Consider the following 15,296-nt stretch of genomic DNA (forward strand, 5'->3'; position numbering starts at 1 on the left):
GGTCCCCGCCCCGGGGCCAGGCGGGGAGGGAGGGTGCGGGGAACCTCCCCGCCGCCAGGGGGCGCCGCAGCCCCGCCCCGGGGCGTCCCGGCTCCATGGCAACCGGGTGCGTCAGGGCGGGCGGCGGAAGAGGAAGCGGCGCCGCGCCGGGGCCGCCTCGTACCGGCGAGCACCCAGGGGTGCCCTTGGCGGGGTCCCGGGGCCACACCGGCAGGGGGGAGCTGGGCTCCGGCGGTGCGGGAGCGCCAGGTAGGGTGCGGGGCGGCGGGAAATGCGTGCTCCGGGGCGGCTCGCCCGGGTCCCGGTGGCAGAGCAGGGCTGGCAGCCGGTGACCGGCCCTCCCCTCTCCCAGGCCACCCCCTCCCGCCATGCCGAGCCCCCGGAGCAGCCGCGAGCGACGCGCCGGCAGCAGCGGCCGCCTGGAGTTCCTGTCCCTGGTGAGCCAGCGCGGCCCCGGCGCCCCGGACAGCCCGGCCCGCCGCAAGGAGCCCGGTAGCTCGGCAGCAGCCCCGCTGCCCGAGGAGGACTGCATGAAGCTGAACCCCTCCTTCCTGGGCATCGCCCTCAGCTCCCTGCTCGCCATCGACCTCTGGGCCTCCAAGCGCCTGGGCGTCTGTGCCGGAGAGGGCTCGGCCTGGGGCAGCGCACGGCCCCTCATGAAGGTCGTCGAGGTTTCGGGGCACGGCATCCCCTGGCTGCTCGGCACCTTCTACGGGCTCTGCCAGAGCGACAGCTCGGCAACCAGGGAGGTGCTGCTCAACCTGCTCTTCGGTGAGGCTGGGGGCTCAGCAAAGGGCTCTGCAGACGGAGCCGAGGGGGGAGGATGGGGCAGGGCTGAGTAAACCTCCTGCAGCCCCGAGGGAGCCGGGGGTTTTGAGTAACTGGTACGGGTCCTTCTGGTGCGCCTGGCACCAGAGTGAGTAACCCTGCATCTGGAGGGCCTGGCGGTGTGGGTGTGGCTCATCTGTCACAGCTCCCACCACACGCTGTGAAACTGCTGACAGCCTAGTTCTTACTCCTTCATTAAGTTGCACATAATTGGTATCTCACACTTATCATTTGAACTGAAATTTGCCCGGTGGGAAACCTGTGGTTTTGTGCATCTTTTTTTAATCTAACAGCGCATGGCTAAATTACAATCTCACAGCAGATCTGTGGGAAGGGACCTGGAGGCCTCCAACATAGCCTCTGCTCTGAGGAGGTCTGTCCCAGCACCACAGTCCTGTGCTACCTTCAACGCGCTGGGCCAGAGCCACCCCCCTGTCTGGGGCCCTGTCCCCGGGCTGCAGCACCCATGTGGGGAAGGAGAGTGTTCCGTGATGTCCAGGCTGAATCTCCCAACCACATGTAAAAAGAGAAAAAGCAATTGAACTAGGGTTACATGTGGACAAAAAAAAAAATATTTGTTCATAAATGATTAACCAAAGGGAATGAACTGAAGTGACTGAAAGTTGTGGTGTCCATAAACAAGCCTTAGCACATGCAGAAGTCTCTCACAAGATTTCCTCGGAAGCAGCAGCCCTGGCTGCAAGCACTACAGTAGCCAAACTAAGGGGGATGGAGAAAGCAGCCTCTGCCCTACCTGAGAAGCTGCCCTTGCCAAATACTGGCTGGACACTTCTCACAGGTGCTCCTCCTCTGCTACTGCAACAGCCTTTAGCTCTCTGTCGGCAAGCCACCACTATTTAAATCATCCTTTATTCAGCCCTTGAAAAGCAAAGCGTGGTTAACTTTCTGGCATGAATCCCCCCAGCAGCAGGGAGAAGCCAGAGCGCAGGAGCCCTGGCAGCACCACAAGCTCAGGGTCCCTCACCCTGAGCCATGGCCGAGTGGTTGAAGTGGGTTGATCATTGACCAGGGTCGGTTTGACTCCCAGCCATGAGGGTAGGCAAAGCAACACTGAGTCAGCACAGGTTGTCAGGCATTGTGGGGAGTATTAACCCCTCTATTAACTTCAGATTAAGGGTCAAATTGAGCCCTGAGCCATGGTGAGATCAGATTTTACACAGAAGGAAATTACCTTGGGTGCAAGCTGGGCCAAGTCCTGTTGCTGGCTGCAGCAGGCAGTGTGTGTGACGCTGCACGAGGGCTGCGTGCAGCAGGAGTGGAGACTGAAGATATGCTTGTGCCACAGAAGGCCACGCGCTGGATGAATGCTATGCTCTCCCTACCCGGGCACTGTAGCCATGAGAAATCGTGCCTTCTCTTAGCAGCTTTTGGTAGCCAAGTACTTTTTTCTTAGCTAATGGCTCTGCTTTGATTCTTGCCTTGTTTTCCGTGGAGGAAAACAAACAAACAAACAAAACCCCACAAACAAACAAACCAACCAACCAACCCACCTTGCTCATTCACTGTTACTGTCTCGTAGCACTGCTGCTGGATCTCGTGCTGGTGGCGGTGGTGAAAGGGCTCGTCAAGCGGCGGCGGCCCACCCACAACAAGATGGACATGTTTGTCACCATCTCAGTGGACAAGTACTCCTTTCCATCGGGCCACGCCACCAGAGCCGCCCTGGTCTGCCGCTTCGTTCTGCACCACCTGGTGCTCGCCGTCCCGCTGAGGGTCCTCGTGGTGCTCTGGGCTCTCATCGTCGGCATCTCAAGGGTGATGCTGGGCAGACACAACGTGACAGACGTGCTCTTCGGTTTGCTGCTGGGCTACGCACTGTACGGCGTGGTGGAATACTGCTGGCTGTCCCCGCTCAGCGCGCCCGCCCTCTTTGCGCTCTGGAGCCATTGATGGCTGGGTCCCTCCCGAAGGATGGGGCATGCACCTGATTTTTCTAAGCGTGCACAAGGAGGGGATACTGGGACTCAAACTTGCATCCTAGACCACATCTATCCAGCCAAGACTTCAACACTGATGATGCTGCAGGCTCCTGGGCCCACACTTAAGACATTTGGTGCTGTCTTGTCCTCCCAATGCTTTGACTGTTCTCCCATTAAAAAAACAGTCCCTGCAGAGCCCAGGGAGGGCTCAGCACATTAACCCGGCAGCTCACTGCTGATACTGTGAATCGGCACACCTTTGCGTTAGCCCATGATGTATGTGGTAGCTGTGGCTTTGCAGAGATTAGTCTGTGATTGCCTGTGTGTCTGTAATGCTGTAAATACACTGATTGTGTTGCTGTTGTGAGCATGCCCTGCACAGCCTGCTCCATAAAGGGGACTCACTGGCATCTGTCCTCAGGTTTTTAAAGAGCTCTGTGTTCTGAAGCAGTGCATCTCTTCCCTATTGCCCTTGATTTAAGCACTGCACTGAGGCCAGATGTCAAGCAACAAGGACACAAGCATCTGGCTCCTGGTGCCATGGGGAAAGGATGCTGCAATGGAGGGTTTAAACCATTCATGGCATCTCCAAGAGAGTGGGGAAGTGGGGAAGCAGCTCTCAGCAGCAGCCTGCTCCTGAATCCCTGGGGTAGAGACTCACAGCTCCTTGTCTCCCTCCACAGGATTTTCAGTCTCCCAGGGGTACAGTGTGCTCACAGCAATTCCTGTTTGTCAGCACATCACCAACGCTGCTGAGAGAATACTGAGGAGCAAGCTCCTTCCCTATGGCCCTGGCTGGCAATACACCCCACCCAGGAGCTGAGCCTTACCTGCACCACCTCCAGAAGGAAGAGCTGGCTCTGCCAGCCAACACCATGGCTCCCTGTGCTCTGAGCAGGCTGGCTCCCCTACCCTGGCACTGTTGGTCCTGGCAGCCTATTTATTTCCGAGAAGACTGCTAGTCCTTGGCACAGGAGAGGAACGTGATGAGCCTCTGTAATGAGATGTGGCTGAGACTGAGCCAGAAAAAGCACAGAATCCACATCAGGAGACACAACAGACAGAGAGTGAGAGCTCTGGGCTGAGTTTTAAAAGTGCTCTCAGCGTGTGGGTGGGGGTTATTGGGTGCAGGTGAGGCCATGAGGGTCTATTAGTGCACTCAGTGGTAAGCTCGAATTAAATTATATTAAAACCAGGCAGTGTTTAAGTGTGCTGTTCCTCTGGGTGAGGTGTGCAGGAGCAGCCTGAGTGCCGCTGGTGCAAGCACCTGTCTCAGTCTGTCACCCACCATCAGTTACACAGGGGCTGAAATGAAAGCACTTGACATGACAAGGTGCCCCCAGAGCTGAGCCCTGACCTACCGGCACAGTGAAGCTGTGGGTTTACGCTCCAGCGACCAAAAATAAATCCCCTGGGTTGCACTGCATGCCTGGCAGCTGGCTGGGCCGGTCTGGCTGCCCCTGCCAGCCCCCCTGCCCTGAGGCAGAGCTGAGCTCTGTGCTGTCTGTGGGATTAGGGACAGGCAGCACGCTCCCCTGGGATCAGGCTTTGGGGTGACCAGGGCTTGTTGTGCAGTGCCAAAACATCTTAGCTCTACTTTTTCCCAAACATGGGGTGCTTTTTGTCCAAACGGTTCTTATAGACATTGGGGTGTTCATCTCCAGGCCACGGAGGAGTACAGCAGCAACTCGCTGCATTGGCAGCTTGTTCTTGCGTGTGCGTGCCAAAAATTGCTCCCACTTCACTTGCAGGACCATCCACAAGCAAGACCTTTGGTCTCATCTTGTGCTTGTCACTTGTCACTACTCCTTCAAGCACAGATGCCAGCCTGCCGATAGGAAAGAGGAGATGGCTGCTTTCTGCTCGGTTTGTCCCACGGCACCTCTGGCCGCTGCAAAAGCCCAGAGCAGACATGTCTGTGCTCACTGCCCACTGTGCTGTCCGTCCTGGGCGCTTGCTGGGCACAGAGGACTGTGGCTTTCCCATAGATATTAACAAGCTGGCGTAGACCAAAATGCCATGGCTTGACCCTGAGGCAATCCCCCATCCCCTGTGCCTGATGGCACGATTTAGCAGAGCCATGAGCCCAAGCACAGTCGGGGCAAAGTCCAGAGCCGTGCAGCTTCTTGTAGCTGCCAAGGGAGGAGGGCAAATTAGAAGGCACCCTGCACAGAGGTTTCGCAGCACGGAGGTGGGGCTGAGGGCTGGGAGAAGTCCCCTGTATCTGTCACCCTCCGGCAGTCCCTGCAGAGCTTGCAGAAGACCCAGAAGCCAGCTAAGAGCAGAGCAAGGAGGGCAGCGCTGCCAGTGCTGCCTCCTTGCCGTCCCTGTGCTGATCCTCCTGTCTGGTAAGAGATGCTTTAGATGCTTTTTGACAGACAGGCATGGAGTCTGAATTGGCAGCTTGGTGCTTCTTCCCTGAGCAGAGATGAGCCCTTGCCAACAGTGAGGGATAGAAAGAGCTTTATTACAATTACTGCAAACCTACCCTGAGTTTTAGAAGGTTAAAACCATTTTGGCTGCAAAACTTGGCCATGCCGGCAGCCAGCGGCGTGCTCCCAAGCCACCCCGTCTGTGCTTCCCACTGCCGGGGAGAGCCTTTTCCGAACCGGTCCCACCACCCCAGCACCAGCAACAAACCGGCAACACGGTGCTCCTGGCCCTGGCGTCCCACAAGCAAGCCGTAGCTATGGGGACGCTGTGCTGACATGCCCAGCCCAGGGGCACGGGGACATGGGTGAAGCCACCGGAGCAGTCGGTGCCGCATGTGCCCCCGAGTACGAGCGTGAACAGGGTTGGACTGATTCTGATAATCCCAGCGATAACAGTTCAGGGCAGTGTCTCTCTACCCAGTATGCGTGCCATGGAGACCGGCTGCGTGTCTGCCTTTCCTGCAACCCTGTGTCCCCATACAGAGGTTTCAGCTGAGGTGCCTGGGATGGCTCCTTACGCTGTCGCAGGCTGCGGCGAGAGCTGCTGCTGGAAAAGCCAGCCAGGAGCCAGCAGTGCTGGCTTCCTTTCTCCAGCCCTGGGGGAGGAGTGACGGGGTGGGAGGCCCTGCTCATGGCCGCCTTACACCATAAAGCCAGCCTGCCATCGGCGTCACAGGTCAGGGCAACGCGGAAGAGACCCTCACGCAGCTCCCTGCCCGCTGCTGGCCGTGGCTGCAGGTCAGTGCGGGCTCCACGCGGGCTGCCAGCATGCCGCGGGCACCGGGGTGGCACGACGGACACCTCCCCGGTGAAGGGAGAGGGCAAAGGGCAGGTGGAGGGGCTGTCACCCACGCGGGAGGGAGCCGTCGGTCCCCAAGGCAAGGCACAGCACCCTGGCACAGCTCCATTGCTGGGAATTGGCGTGGGCTGGGAGATTTCGAGGCTCCTGGCACTCAGTAGCGTTTCTCCCCGAGGCAACACTGTGGTGGTGCAAAACCCCAGCACAAGTCTGCTGGGGGAAGAAAACCAGTTGCCTTGCAGCCCCAGACTTTTTGGGGGCTGTCTCTCAGCTTTGGGACCTCCTTGGTGCACAGGGCCAAAATTTGGCACACTTCCCCCCTCAGCCCCACTCTCCGACACTGTCCCCAGGCAGAGACGCAGCGGTGGAGGGCAGCATGGCGAAGAGGGTGGCCATCATCGGAGCAGGCAGCAGCGGGCTGTGCGCCATCAAAGCCTGCCTGCAAGAGGGGCTGGAGCCCGTCTGCTTCGAGAGGACCGGGGACATCGGAGGGCTCTGGAGGTTTGAGGTAATCCCTGCAAGCCACACGTCCTGCTGGGGGTCAGCAGCGTGGCAGCCAGGGATCAGCGGGGGTGGCCAGCAGGGTGGCACACGGCCATGGCGGGGTCCTGGGGGGAGGCTGAGGGCAGGGGCTCCACACAAAGGGGCGCCGCAGCAGCGCCAGCCATCCCTCCCCATGGCTGCCCCCGTGCCAGCGCCGAGCCATGCCCCGCTCCCGCAGGAGCACCCCGAGGAGGGCCGCGCCAGCATCTACCGCTCCGTCATCATCAACACCTCCAAGGAAATGATGTGCTTCAGCGACTTCCCCATCCCCGAGGACTTCCCCAACTACATGCACAACTCCAAGATCATGGAGTATTTCCGCATGTACGCCCAGCACTTCCATCTGCTCCGCCACGTCCGCTTCAGGGTGAGTGACAGGGGGACTGGGGAGCGGCGGGGCCGGGGGGCGCAGGGTGCCTGACGCCCGCTGTCCCCGTGCCAAGACCAGCGTGTGCCGCGTGTCCAAGCGCCCCGACTTTGCCACCACGGGCCAGTGGGAGGTGGTGACGGAGAGCGAGGGGAAGCAGGATGCTGCCGTCTTCGACGCCGTGCTGGTGTGCACCGGGCACCACTGCGAGGCACATCTCCCGCTGAGCTCCTTCCCAGGTACAGCCCCACACCCTTGTGCAAGGACAGACCCCAGAAAGCTCAGCCATGGAAACCCTGTTCTCCCTAATCCTCTTTCTCCCGGCCTCAGTTTTTCCCTGCTTTGCTTTGACTTTGGGAGCACTTCCAAGCTCCCCAGGAGGGGTCTGGCGAGGTCAAAGAGGGTCCCCGCTTCAATTTTTGTGGCAGTGACCCTCCAGCCTGGCACCAGGAAGCCAAGCATCCCTTCTCCCCACCCACAGGCATCAAGAAGTTCAAGGGCCGTTACCTCCACAGCCGAGACTACAAAGATGCCCAAGATTTTACAGACAAGAGGGTCGTTGTGATTGGGATTGGGAATTCAGGCTCAGACCTGGCCGTGGAAATCAGCCAAATGGCCAAGCAGGTGAGCAGCGGGAGCAGAGTGCCGGTGGGAAGGGCAGACCCCGTGGCACGCTACCGGCTCCACCAGGACACCAGGACCAAAGCAGTATCATGGCCACCACTCTGTCCTGGCACTTGCTGCATTTGGCAGTGCCAGCACCCGTGAAGAGGAGCGATCCCAGGGCGAGGACATGTCCCCCCTGGGCAGCCCGCCAGGACCATCACCACCTTCAGGAGGTGATGCTTCCTTCCTCACTCAGGTCTTCCTTAGCACCCGCCGAGGTGCATGGATCTTCAACCGTGTTGGAGATCGGGGCTACCCCATGGACGTCATCTTCCTCACCCGACTCAATATGGTCCTGAAGCAGCTGCTGGGCCTGTCCGTGGCAAGCAAGTTCGCAGAGAATCAGCTGAACGCAAGATTCAACCACTCACACTATGGCGTGAAGCCAAAACACAGGTGCCAGCAAAAGCTCCCCCTGCCCAGGACGGACACCCTGGTGCCCCCGTGTCCAGCCCTGCTCGACCACTTCCATGCTCCCTGTGCCCAGGCTGGGCACCAGCCCTGGAAACCCAGTTAATAGCTGTGGTGTGCCAAGGCAATGCTCCAGGGAGCCACCACTGCCCCTTCTGGGGACTCTTGGTGGCACCGGCGCAGTAGCAGCTGCTGAGCACCCCTGGGGAACCAGCCGCATTGGTGATGAGCATCCTCGGGGCTGAGCATCCCTAGGGATGAGCATCCTCAGAACAGGGAGCAGTGGCCGGAGCAGGACACATAGCAGAGACACCCCACCCCAGCACCCTGATGGCTCCTTCTGCCTTGCAGGATCTTTGAGCAGCACCCGACCATCAACGATGACCTGCCCAACCGCATCATTTCGGGCAGGGTGCTGGTGAAGCCAAACATCCAAGAGTTCACAGAGACGTCTGCCATCTTTGAGGATGGCACCAAGGAAGACATCGACACCGTGGTCTTCGCCACGGGATACAGCTTCTCCTTCCCCTTCCTGGAGGGCTGCGTGAAGGTGGTGGAGAACCAGATCCCCCTCTACAAATTCATGTTCCCTCCCGACCTGGAGAAGCCGACACTGGCTTTCATCGGCTTCATCCAGCCCCTGGGTGCCATCATGCCCATCTCCGAGCTCCAGTGTCGCTGGGCCACCCGTGTCTTCAAGGGTAAGCGAGGCAAACCTCCCCCTGTGGCTGCAGCCTGAGCCTGCACCCCTGGAGCCGGGGCAGATGCTGCCCAGGCGTGTTTGGGAGGGAGCAGTCACCTGTGCCATCCTGGTTGCAGGTGAGCTGGGCTTTTGCCCGAGCAGCGCAGGGACACTCATACCCTGAGCCTCACAGGCTGTTCTCTCCCATCCCGAGGAGCCTGGATGCGCTTCACGTGCCCCCATCGCTCATCATAACGGTGCCAGCAGGGGCACAGCACCCAGGCAAGGGTAGCACTGTAATGCTGCCAGCGGGGTGCAGCACCCCCACACTGTGGCTCATCCTCCCTAGGGCTGAACACGCTGCCCCCACGGCAGGACATGGAGGCTGACATCAGGCAGAAGAGGGACGCGATGGCAAAGCAGTAAGACCCCTCTCGGGAAGAGGGAAGGGGCTGGTTTGGACATGGCTGTTTGTGGGCACCTGTCCTGTCCTGTGGCTGCGTCCTGGCGCATTTGGTCATGCCCACAGACAGCAGGGATGCGCTCAACTGCACCACTCCCACCCCACTGTCCTTCCCCATGGCGGTCCATCCCGTACTGCCTTGCCGGTGCATGGGGCATCTGCCGGCTCTGCTGCCAGCACCCACCTGCCCTCCCTGCCCGCAGGTACGTGAGGAGCCAGCGGCACACCATCCAGGTGGATTACATCCCCTACATGGACGAGCTCGCCTGCCAGGTGGGCGTCAAGCCCAACCTGCTCACCCTCTTCCTCACCGACCCCAAGCTGGCGCTGGAGGTGGCCTTTGGGCCCTGCACACCGTACCAGTTCCGCCTGCGGGGCCCGGGCCGATGGGCCGGTGCCAGGGAGGCCATCCTCACCCAGCACCAGCGCATCATCAAACCCCTGCAGACGCGGCGCGTGGAGGAACAAGCATCACCCCTGGCTGTGCCCGTCATCTTCAAGCTGGTTGGGGCCGTGGCCGTGCTCGCCATCATTTTTGCTTACTTGTAGGTGCCCTGCAAGTGTGGGAAGGGAGGCTTTATGATGTGCCGGGGAAGCTGACTGGCCACCCCTCGCCCTGCGACAGCCCGTGCACCCCAGCGCTGGCAGGAACCCTCCTCCTGCCCGGCACAGCCCTGCCACAGCCGCACCACAAGCTCAGGGTGCGCAGAGCCTCCCCAGCTGCCAAAATAACACCCTGGCTCCCACTCTGCACCTCCTGCACAGGGAGCTGCCACCAGGGATGGACAAGGAAACCTGCTCTTGCGCAGGGTAGAAGCCAGTCCCTTTCAACCCAGCGGGGACACACTGGCTTTCCTGTCACCTGTAACACGTCTGAGCCACCGCTGGCTACACTCACACCACAGCTAAGTAGCAGGGGCACAGCAGACTTGCTAACTGGATAAAAGTGTGTTAAACCAAGCCAGGTGTCTGTCCCGTTACTGAACCAACCCCGTCTTGCTGCATGCCAGGGGGATGCACACAGGTTTGAGGTTGGGCTCGTGCCGGTGGCACAGCTCCAGCTCCGCAGCAGTGCGGGCTGCATGCAGACTTGCATGCACAGACATGCACACACATACATGTATCCACAGCAAACCAGCCTTGCCCAGGTGCTCACAGCAGCACAGCTCAGTGCCACCTTACGCAGCCCCTCCGGAGGATGGCTGACGGGGATTGAGGACCTGGAGTGGTGACAAGGGGTCCGGGCCACCACACGCTGGTGCTGGCACAGCTGCTGGCCACCAATGCCCCAAGCATCCCCCCAGTTTTGTTTCCCACACCACAACCTTGAGTGTGGCCACATCTCAGCCGCCGTGCCCAGGAACCTAAAGAGCCCCTTGGGGAGGGCAGGCGCAGGCGGGAGGTGTGGCACGGCGGCAAGGGGAACCTGTATATCACGTCTGGAAGAAACAATCTTGTGACAGCCCAGCTGAGGTCGGTCACCCACAGGAAGCACAAAGACAGCCATCCCTGACCGAGCAGCACCGCACGTCCCCCTGGTGTGACCCACCAGGCTCTGCACCCCGCCGAGCGTGTGTTACCCTTGGCCAAGGCTTTTCCAGCAACCCTGCCACCACCTCTCTGCGGGACATGGCTGCCCGGAGAGTAGCCATCATCGGGGCTGGTGCCTCTGGCCTCTGTGCCCTGAAATGCTGCCTGGATGAGGGGCTGGTACCCACCTGCTTCGAGAGGAGCGGGGACATCGGAGGGCTCTGGCGCTTTGAGGTAAGCCCCGTGCTGTGCCAGCCTGCCGTGCGTCAGCAGCATGGACGGGACTGGGGTGGGTCGTTGGCAGCTAACGAAGTGCCGCTCCCCTGTTTTGCATCCGTGTGGCAGGCAGGTTTCCAAGGAAAACCAGAGGAAAGAAAAACAGCTGCAGCAGCTGGAGGTCTCCATGGTTCCAGATGGTGTGCCAGACACATGGGACCCATCTCCTTCCCACCAGCAGCAGGAAGGACCCTCCCGAAGGACTTGCTCCCCCAGCTCAGCCTGCCCCTTCCCATTCCTCATGCATCCCTTCCCTGCTGCTTTGCTCCTGGTCCCCTCCAGCCCTTTCCTACCCATCCCGGTCCCATCTGACCCCAATGGCTGTCCTGGTCCCCATCCTGACCAGCCTTTCCCTGGAAGTCATGGTTGCTCCTCTCTGCTTCTGTGCTGCTTGCCCACACAGAAGCACCCAGTGCTGCCTTGGCTTTCCCTGCCTTGGGGAAAGTCCTGGAGCTTGTTTCTGCCCCACCTAATGAAGCTGCTGACTTTTCCTCCCAGAGACCCACCGACAAGAAGACAAGCCTTCCCACCATGCCCTGATACGTGGGTGGGAGAGCCCAGGGGGACACACACCACACCTTGCCAGCGTGGGGTTTGGGATGGCTCGGTTAGAGTCACTGGTTCTGCCCACTGTGGGTCAGAATTAGGGCTGGTGAAGCAGAACCAGGGCAGCAGCACCCGGCTGCTGTGGCAGAGAGCCGGCGAGCAGGAGTGGTCACTCAGCTGGAAGTGCCCGAGCTGGCTCAGCAGCCGGAGAGACCTGATGAGTCAGCCAGGGCAATGGCATCACAGCTTTGGGAATGCACCACCCCAGCAGGGCCAGGGAGCTGGGAAACTGAGGCACAAGACCCCCGCTGTCACCACAGGCAGGGCGAGGCGCCAGGCAGGGCAGGCAGCCCTGGGGTCCCCGTGCCAGCGCCGAGCCATGCCCCGCTCCCGCAGGAGCACCCCGAGGAGGGCCGCGCCAGCATCTACCGCTCCGTCATCATCAACACCTCCAAGGAAATGATGTGCTTCAGCGACTTCCCCATCCCCGAGGACTTCCCCAACTACATGCACAACTCCAAGATCATGGAGTATTTCCGCATGTACGCCCAGCACTTCCACCTGCTCCGCCACGTCCGCTTCAGGGTGAGTGACGGGGGGACTGGGAAGCGGTGGGGCCGGGGGGCGCAGGGTGCCTGACGCCCGCTGTCCCCGTGCCCAGACCAGCGTGTGCCGCGTGTCCAAGCGCCCCGACTTTGCCACCACGGGCCAGTGGGAGGTGGTGACGGAGAGCGAGGGGAAGCAGGATGCTGCCGTCTTCGACGCCGTGCTGGTGTGCACCGGGCACCACTGCGAGGCACATCTCCCGCTGAGCTCCTTCCCAGGTACAGCCCCACAGGCCACTCACCTGCTCCCTCGGGATCACCCTCCTCTCCAGCTTAGCCCCCACCCGCTGCGGCTACTGCCAAAAATGCCTCCACAGGTTAATGCACCATGTGGGACTGCATGTTCATGCTGCTATCCCACCCATGTTGGTGGTCTGCCCATGGTGGCTTTTGCCCTGCTGTCAGCACCCTGCTGGCAGGTGCCAGCGCTGTCAGCTCACTTCTCCCTCCAGAAGCACGCCAGCAGGATGCTCAGGGCCACATTGAGCATCTCCCAGGCTGGAGATTCCTGTACCTCTCCATGCACCATCCCAGGGCTGCATCGCTCCCACTGGTCACATTGTTCCAAGCCTGTTCCCAAAACACACAACCGGTCTAACCAGGGGGACGGTCATCCCCTGTCCCACGTCCCTGCCCAGTATGGCTTCCCTCTCTCTTCCAGGGCTGGAAAAGTTTGAGGGCTGGTACCTGCACAGCCGAGACTACAAGAGCCCGCAGTCCTTTTCGGGGAAGCGGGTGGTCGTGGTCGGCGCAGGGAATTCAGGTGTTGACATCGCAGTGGAGCTGAGCCACACAGCAGAGCAGGTGTGCTGGGAGAGCCCCCAGAGCTCGGGGGATTATTATTCAGACCCCGGAGGGCACTGAGCAACTCCCCACCATCCCATGGGCTCCCCTCCCTCCAGCAGCACCCAGCCCCAAGCACCCCATCCCCTCTCGATGCGAGTGGCTGTTGCAGTCCCAGCAGCTGTGCTGGCATCCTTGTCCAAGGAGCACCGCGGGAGCCCAGCCCAGTCCCAAGGATGCTGCCACGCCACCACCTCCCCTCTCCTTCCTCCCAGGTCTTCCTCAGCACCAAGCGCGGGACCTGGGTGCTGCACCGGCTGGCAGATGGCGGGTACCCCTTTGACTTCTCCTACATCAGGCGCTCCATACAGCTCCTCCGCAGCCTGGTGCCTCACGACGTCAGCAGCCTTTTCCTGGAGAGGAAGCTCAATGCCCGCTTCGACCATGCGCTCTACGGCCTCCAGCCCCAGCACCGGTGAGTGCCCCGGCAGCACCCTGGGGACCTGCCCCAGTGCCTGGGCGCCACACAACATCTGTCTGTGCCTTCCAGGATCTTTGAGCAGCATCTGACCATCAACGATGACCTGCCCAACCGCATCATTTCGGGCAGGGTGCTAGTGAAGCCAAACATCCAGGAGTTCACAGAGATATCTGCCATCTTTGAGGATGGCACCAGGGAAGATATAGATGCTGTGGTCTTTGCCACTGGATACAGCTTCTCCTTCCCCTTCCTGGAGGGCTGCGTGAAGGTGGTGGAGAACCAGATCCCCCTCTACAAATTCATGTTCCCTCCCGACTTGGAGAAGCCAACACTGGCTTTCATCGGCTTCATCCAGCCCCAGGGTGCCATCATGCCCATCTCCGAGCTCCAGTGTCGCTGGGCCACCCGTGTCTTCAAGGGTAAGTGAAGCAGGGTGGGGAGATGCAGGGTGGCCAGGCTCCCTTGGCTGCAGCAAGGCTGACTTGTTCAACTGGCTGCATTCCCTCGCACAGCATCTCCTTCCACTTACCTTTGCTGTCCTTTTACTTAGTCATAGGGACAAAACCCAGTGTTGCATTTTGCAATGAGCCTCGTGCTTATCTGCTCTTGGGGAGGCCACTAACAGGTCCTGCTGCCTGCAACCCACCTTCTCCTTCTCCTGCCATTACTTTCTTTGCCTGTGACTCCTGCTTTGCTCCTGCCGTGACGGCACACCCCTGAAGATGCAAAGGCTTTCGTGTGCGAGCAGAAGGCAGGCTGAGCTGCGGAGCTCGCCATAGCATGGCGGGAGCACAGCCCTCCCTCCAGCCACAGCCTCCTTCTCCCCAGGGCTGCAGGACCTGCCACCACCTGGCGACATGCTGGCTGATGTCACACAAAACAAGGAGAAAATGGCCAAGCGGTAAGGACCCCGTGCGGGCATTGCCCCTGCCATCGTTCCCCCTGTATTCGTGTGCCGAGCCCCCTGCCCTCCCTGCCCGCAGGTACGTGAGGAGCCAGCGGCACACCATCCAGGTGGATTACATCCCCTACATGGACGAGCTCGCCTGCCAGGTGGGCGTCAAGCCCAACCTGCTCGCCCTCTTCCTCACCGACCCCAAGCTGGCGCTGGAGGTGGCCTTTGGGCCCTGCACACCGTACCAGTTCCGCCTGCGGGGCCCGGGCCGGTGGGCCGGTGCCAGGGAGGCCATCCTCACCCAGCACCAGCGCGTCATCAAGCCCCTGCAACCCAGAGCTGGGGGCCGTCCTGCCCGCTCCGGCACCATGCCACACATCTTCAAGGTCATCTTCAGCGTGGGTCTGATTGTGGCCACACTTGTCTATGTCTGGCTCTCTCCTTAACCTAAATTGAAGGAGACAGTGGGTCATCCTGGCAATCGTCTTCCTTTCCTTTGGGCTCGGGTGTTTCTGTCATGTCTTGCTAGGTCTGCCGCTGTGTCAGGAAGCACAGAGGGAGTTAGTTTCTTGAAGACACAGCTTACCATAGAATCACAGAACGGTTTGGGTTGGAAGGGACCTCCAAAGCTCCCCCAATGCCCCCCCTGCCATGAGCAGGGACATCTGCACCAGCTCAGGTTGCTCAGAGCCCCGTCCAGCCTGGCCTGGGATGTCTCCAGGGATGGTTCATCCACCGCCTCTCTGGCCAACCTGGGCCAGGCTCTCACCACCCTCAGTGCAACAAATGCCAGCCAGCCTGCTCTGTTTCACCTTCCTGCGGTGCTGGGGCCACACCAGGTCTTGTCAGGGGCTGCTCCGAGGACAGGGAATCCCTCGCCTTCCCTAAACCCCGGCCCAGCAACTCCACAAGCTCTGCCCGCGGGTTAGGCGGCGGGGAAACCAGGAACCGGCCCGGCCAGGCCACCTGGGGAAGGGAGCAATAAAGTTTGTTCCCGTGCATGGCAACCAGGGAACCCACTGCACCGGCTGTTTTAGTTTCTGGTGTCC

At 60.5% G+C, this 15,296-nt stretch overlaps 3 protein-coding genes across 4 annotated transcripts; all 3 read left to right on the forward strand.

Moving 5' to 3' along the window:
* The first annotated feature begins 129 nt into the window (after nt 1-129).
* On the forward strand, nt 130-3,918 carry PLPP6 (phospholipid phosphatase 6). Its single transcript, XM_065649050.1, has 3 exons — nt 130-249; nt 353-771; nt 2,369-3,918. Exons 2-3 carry the CDS (start codon nt 369-371, stop codon nt 2,737-2,739), a joined length of 774 nt encoding a protein of 257 aa, XP_065505122.1. The 5' UTR covers nt 130-249; nt 353-368; the 3' UTR covers nt 2,740-3,918.
* A 1,933-nt stretch (nt 3,919-5,851) lies between these two features.
* LOC135996796 (flavin-containing monooxygenase 5-like) lies at nt 5,852-10,077 on the forward strand. 2 transcript variants are annotated; one of them, XM_065649044.1, is made up of 9 exons: nt 5,852-5,938; nt 6,325-6,507; nt 6,721-6,909; nt 6,986-7,148; nt 7,391-7,533; nt 7,772-7,971; nt 8,338-8,687; nt 9,018-9,090; nt 9,335-10,077. In XM_065649044.1, exons 2-9 carry the CDS (start codon nt 6,376-6,378, stop codon nt 9,678-9,680), a joined length of 1,596 nt encoding a protein of 531 aa, XP_065505116.1. In that variant the 5' UTR covers nt 5,852-5,938; nt 6,325-6,375; the 3' UTR covers nt 9,681-10,077. The 2 variants fall into 2 exon arrangements, with proteins under 2 accessions (XP_065505116.1, XP_065505114.1); XM_065649042.1 differs by having other exon boundaries at nt 5,871-5,938; nt 6,350-6,507.
* Nucleotides 10,078-10,742: 665 nt separating this feature from the next.
* On the forward strand, nt 10,743-14,843 carry LOC135996801 (flavin-containing monooxygenase 5-like). Its single transcript, XM_065649052.1, has 8 exons — nt 10,743-10,895; nt 11,880-12,068; nt 12,145-12,307; nt 12,750-12,892; nt 13,147-13,346; nt 13,422-13,771; nt 14,166-14,253; nt 14,336-14,843. The coding sequence occupies exons 1-8, from the start codon at nt 10,761-10,763 to the stop codon at nt 14,691-14,693; spliced, it is 1,626 nt and encodes a 541-aa protein (XP_065505124.1). The 5' UTR covers nt 10,743-10,760; the 3' UTR covers nt 14,694-14,843.
* Nucleotides 14,844-15,296: the final 453 nt, after the last annotated feature.

Source organism: Caloenas nicobarica, chromosome 20 (genome assembly GCF_036013445.1).
Source record: "Caloenas nicobarica isolate bCalNic1 chromosome 20, bCalNic1.hap1, whole genome shotgun sequence".
In the NCBI taxonomy this organism is placed as follows: domain Eukaryota; kingdom Metazoa; phylum Chordata; class Aves; order Columbiformes; family Columbidae; genus Caloenas; species Caloenas nicobarica.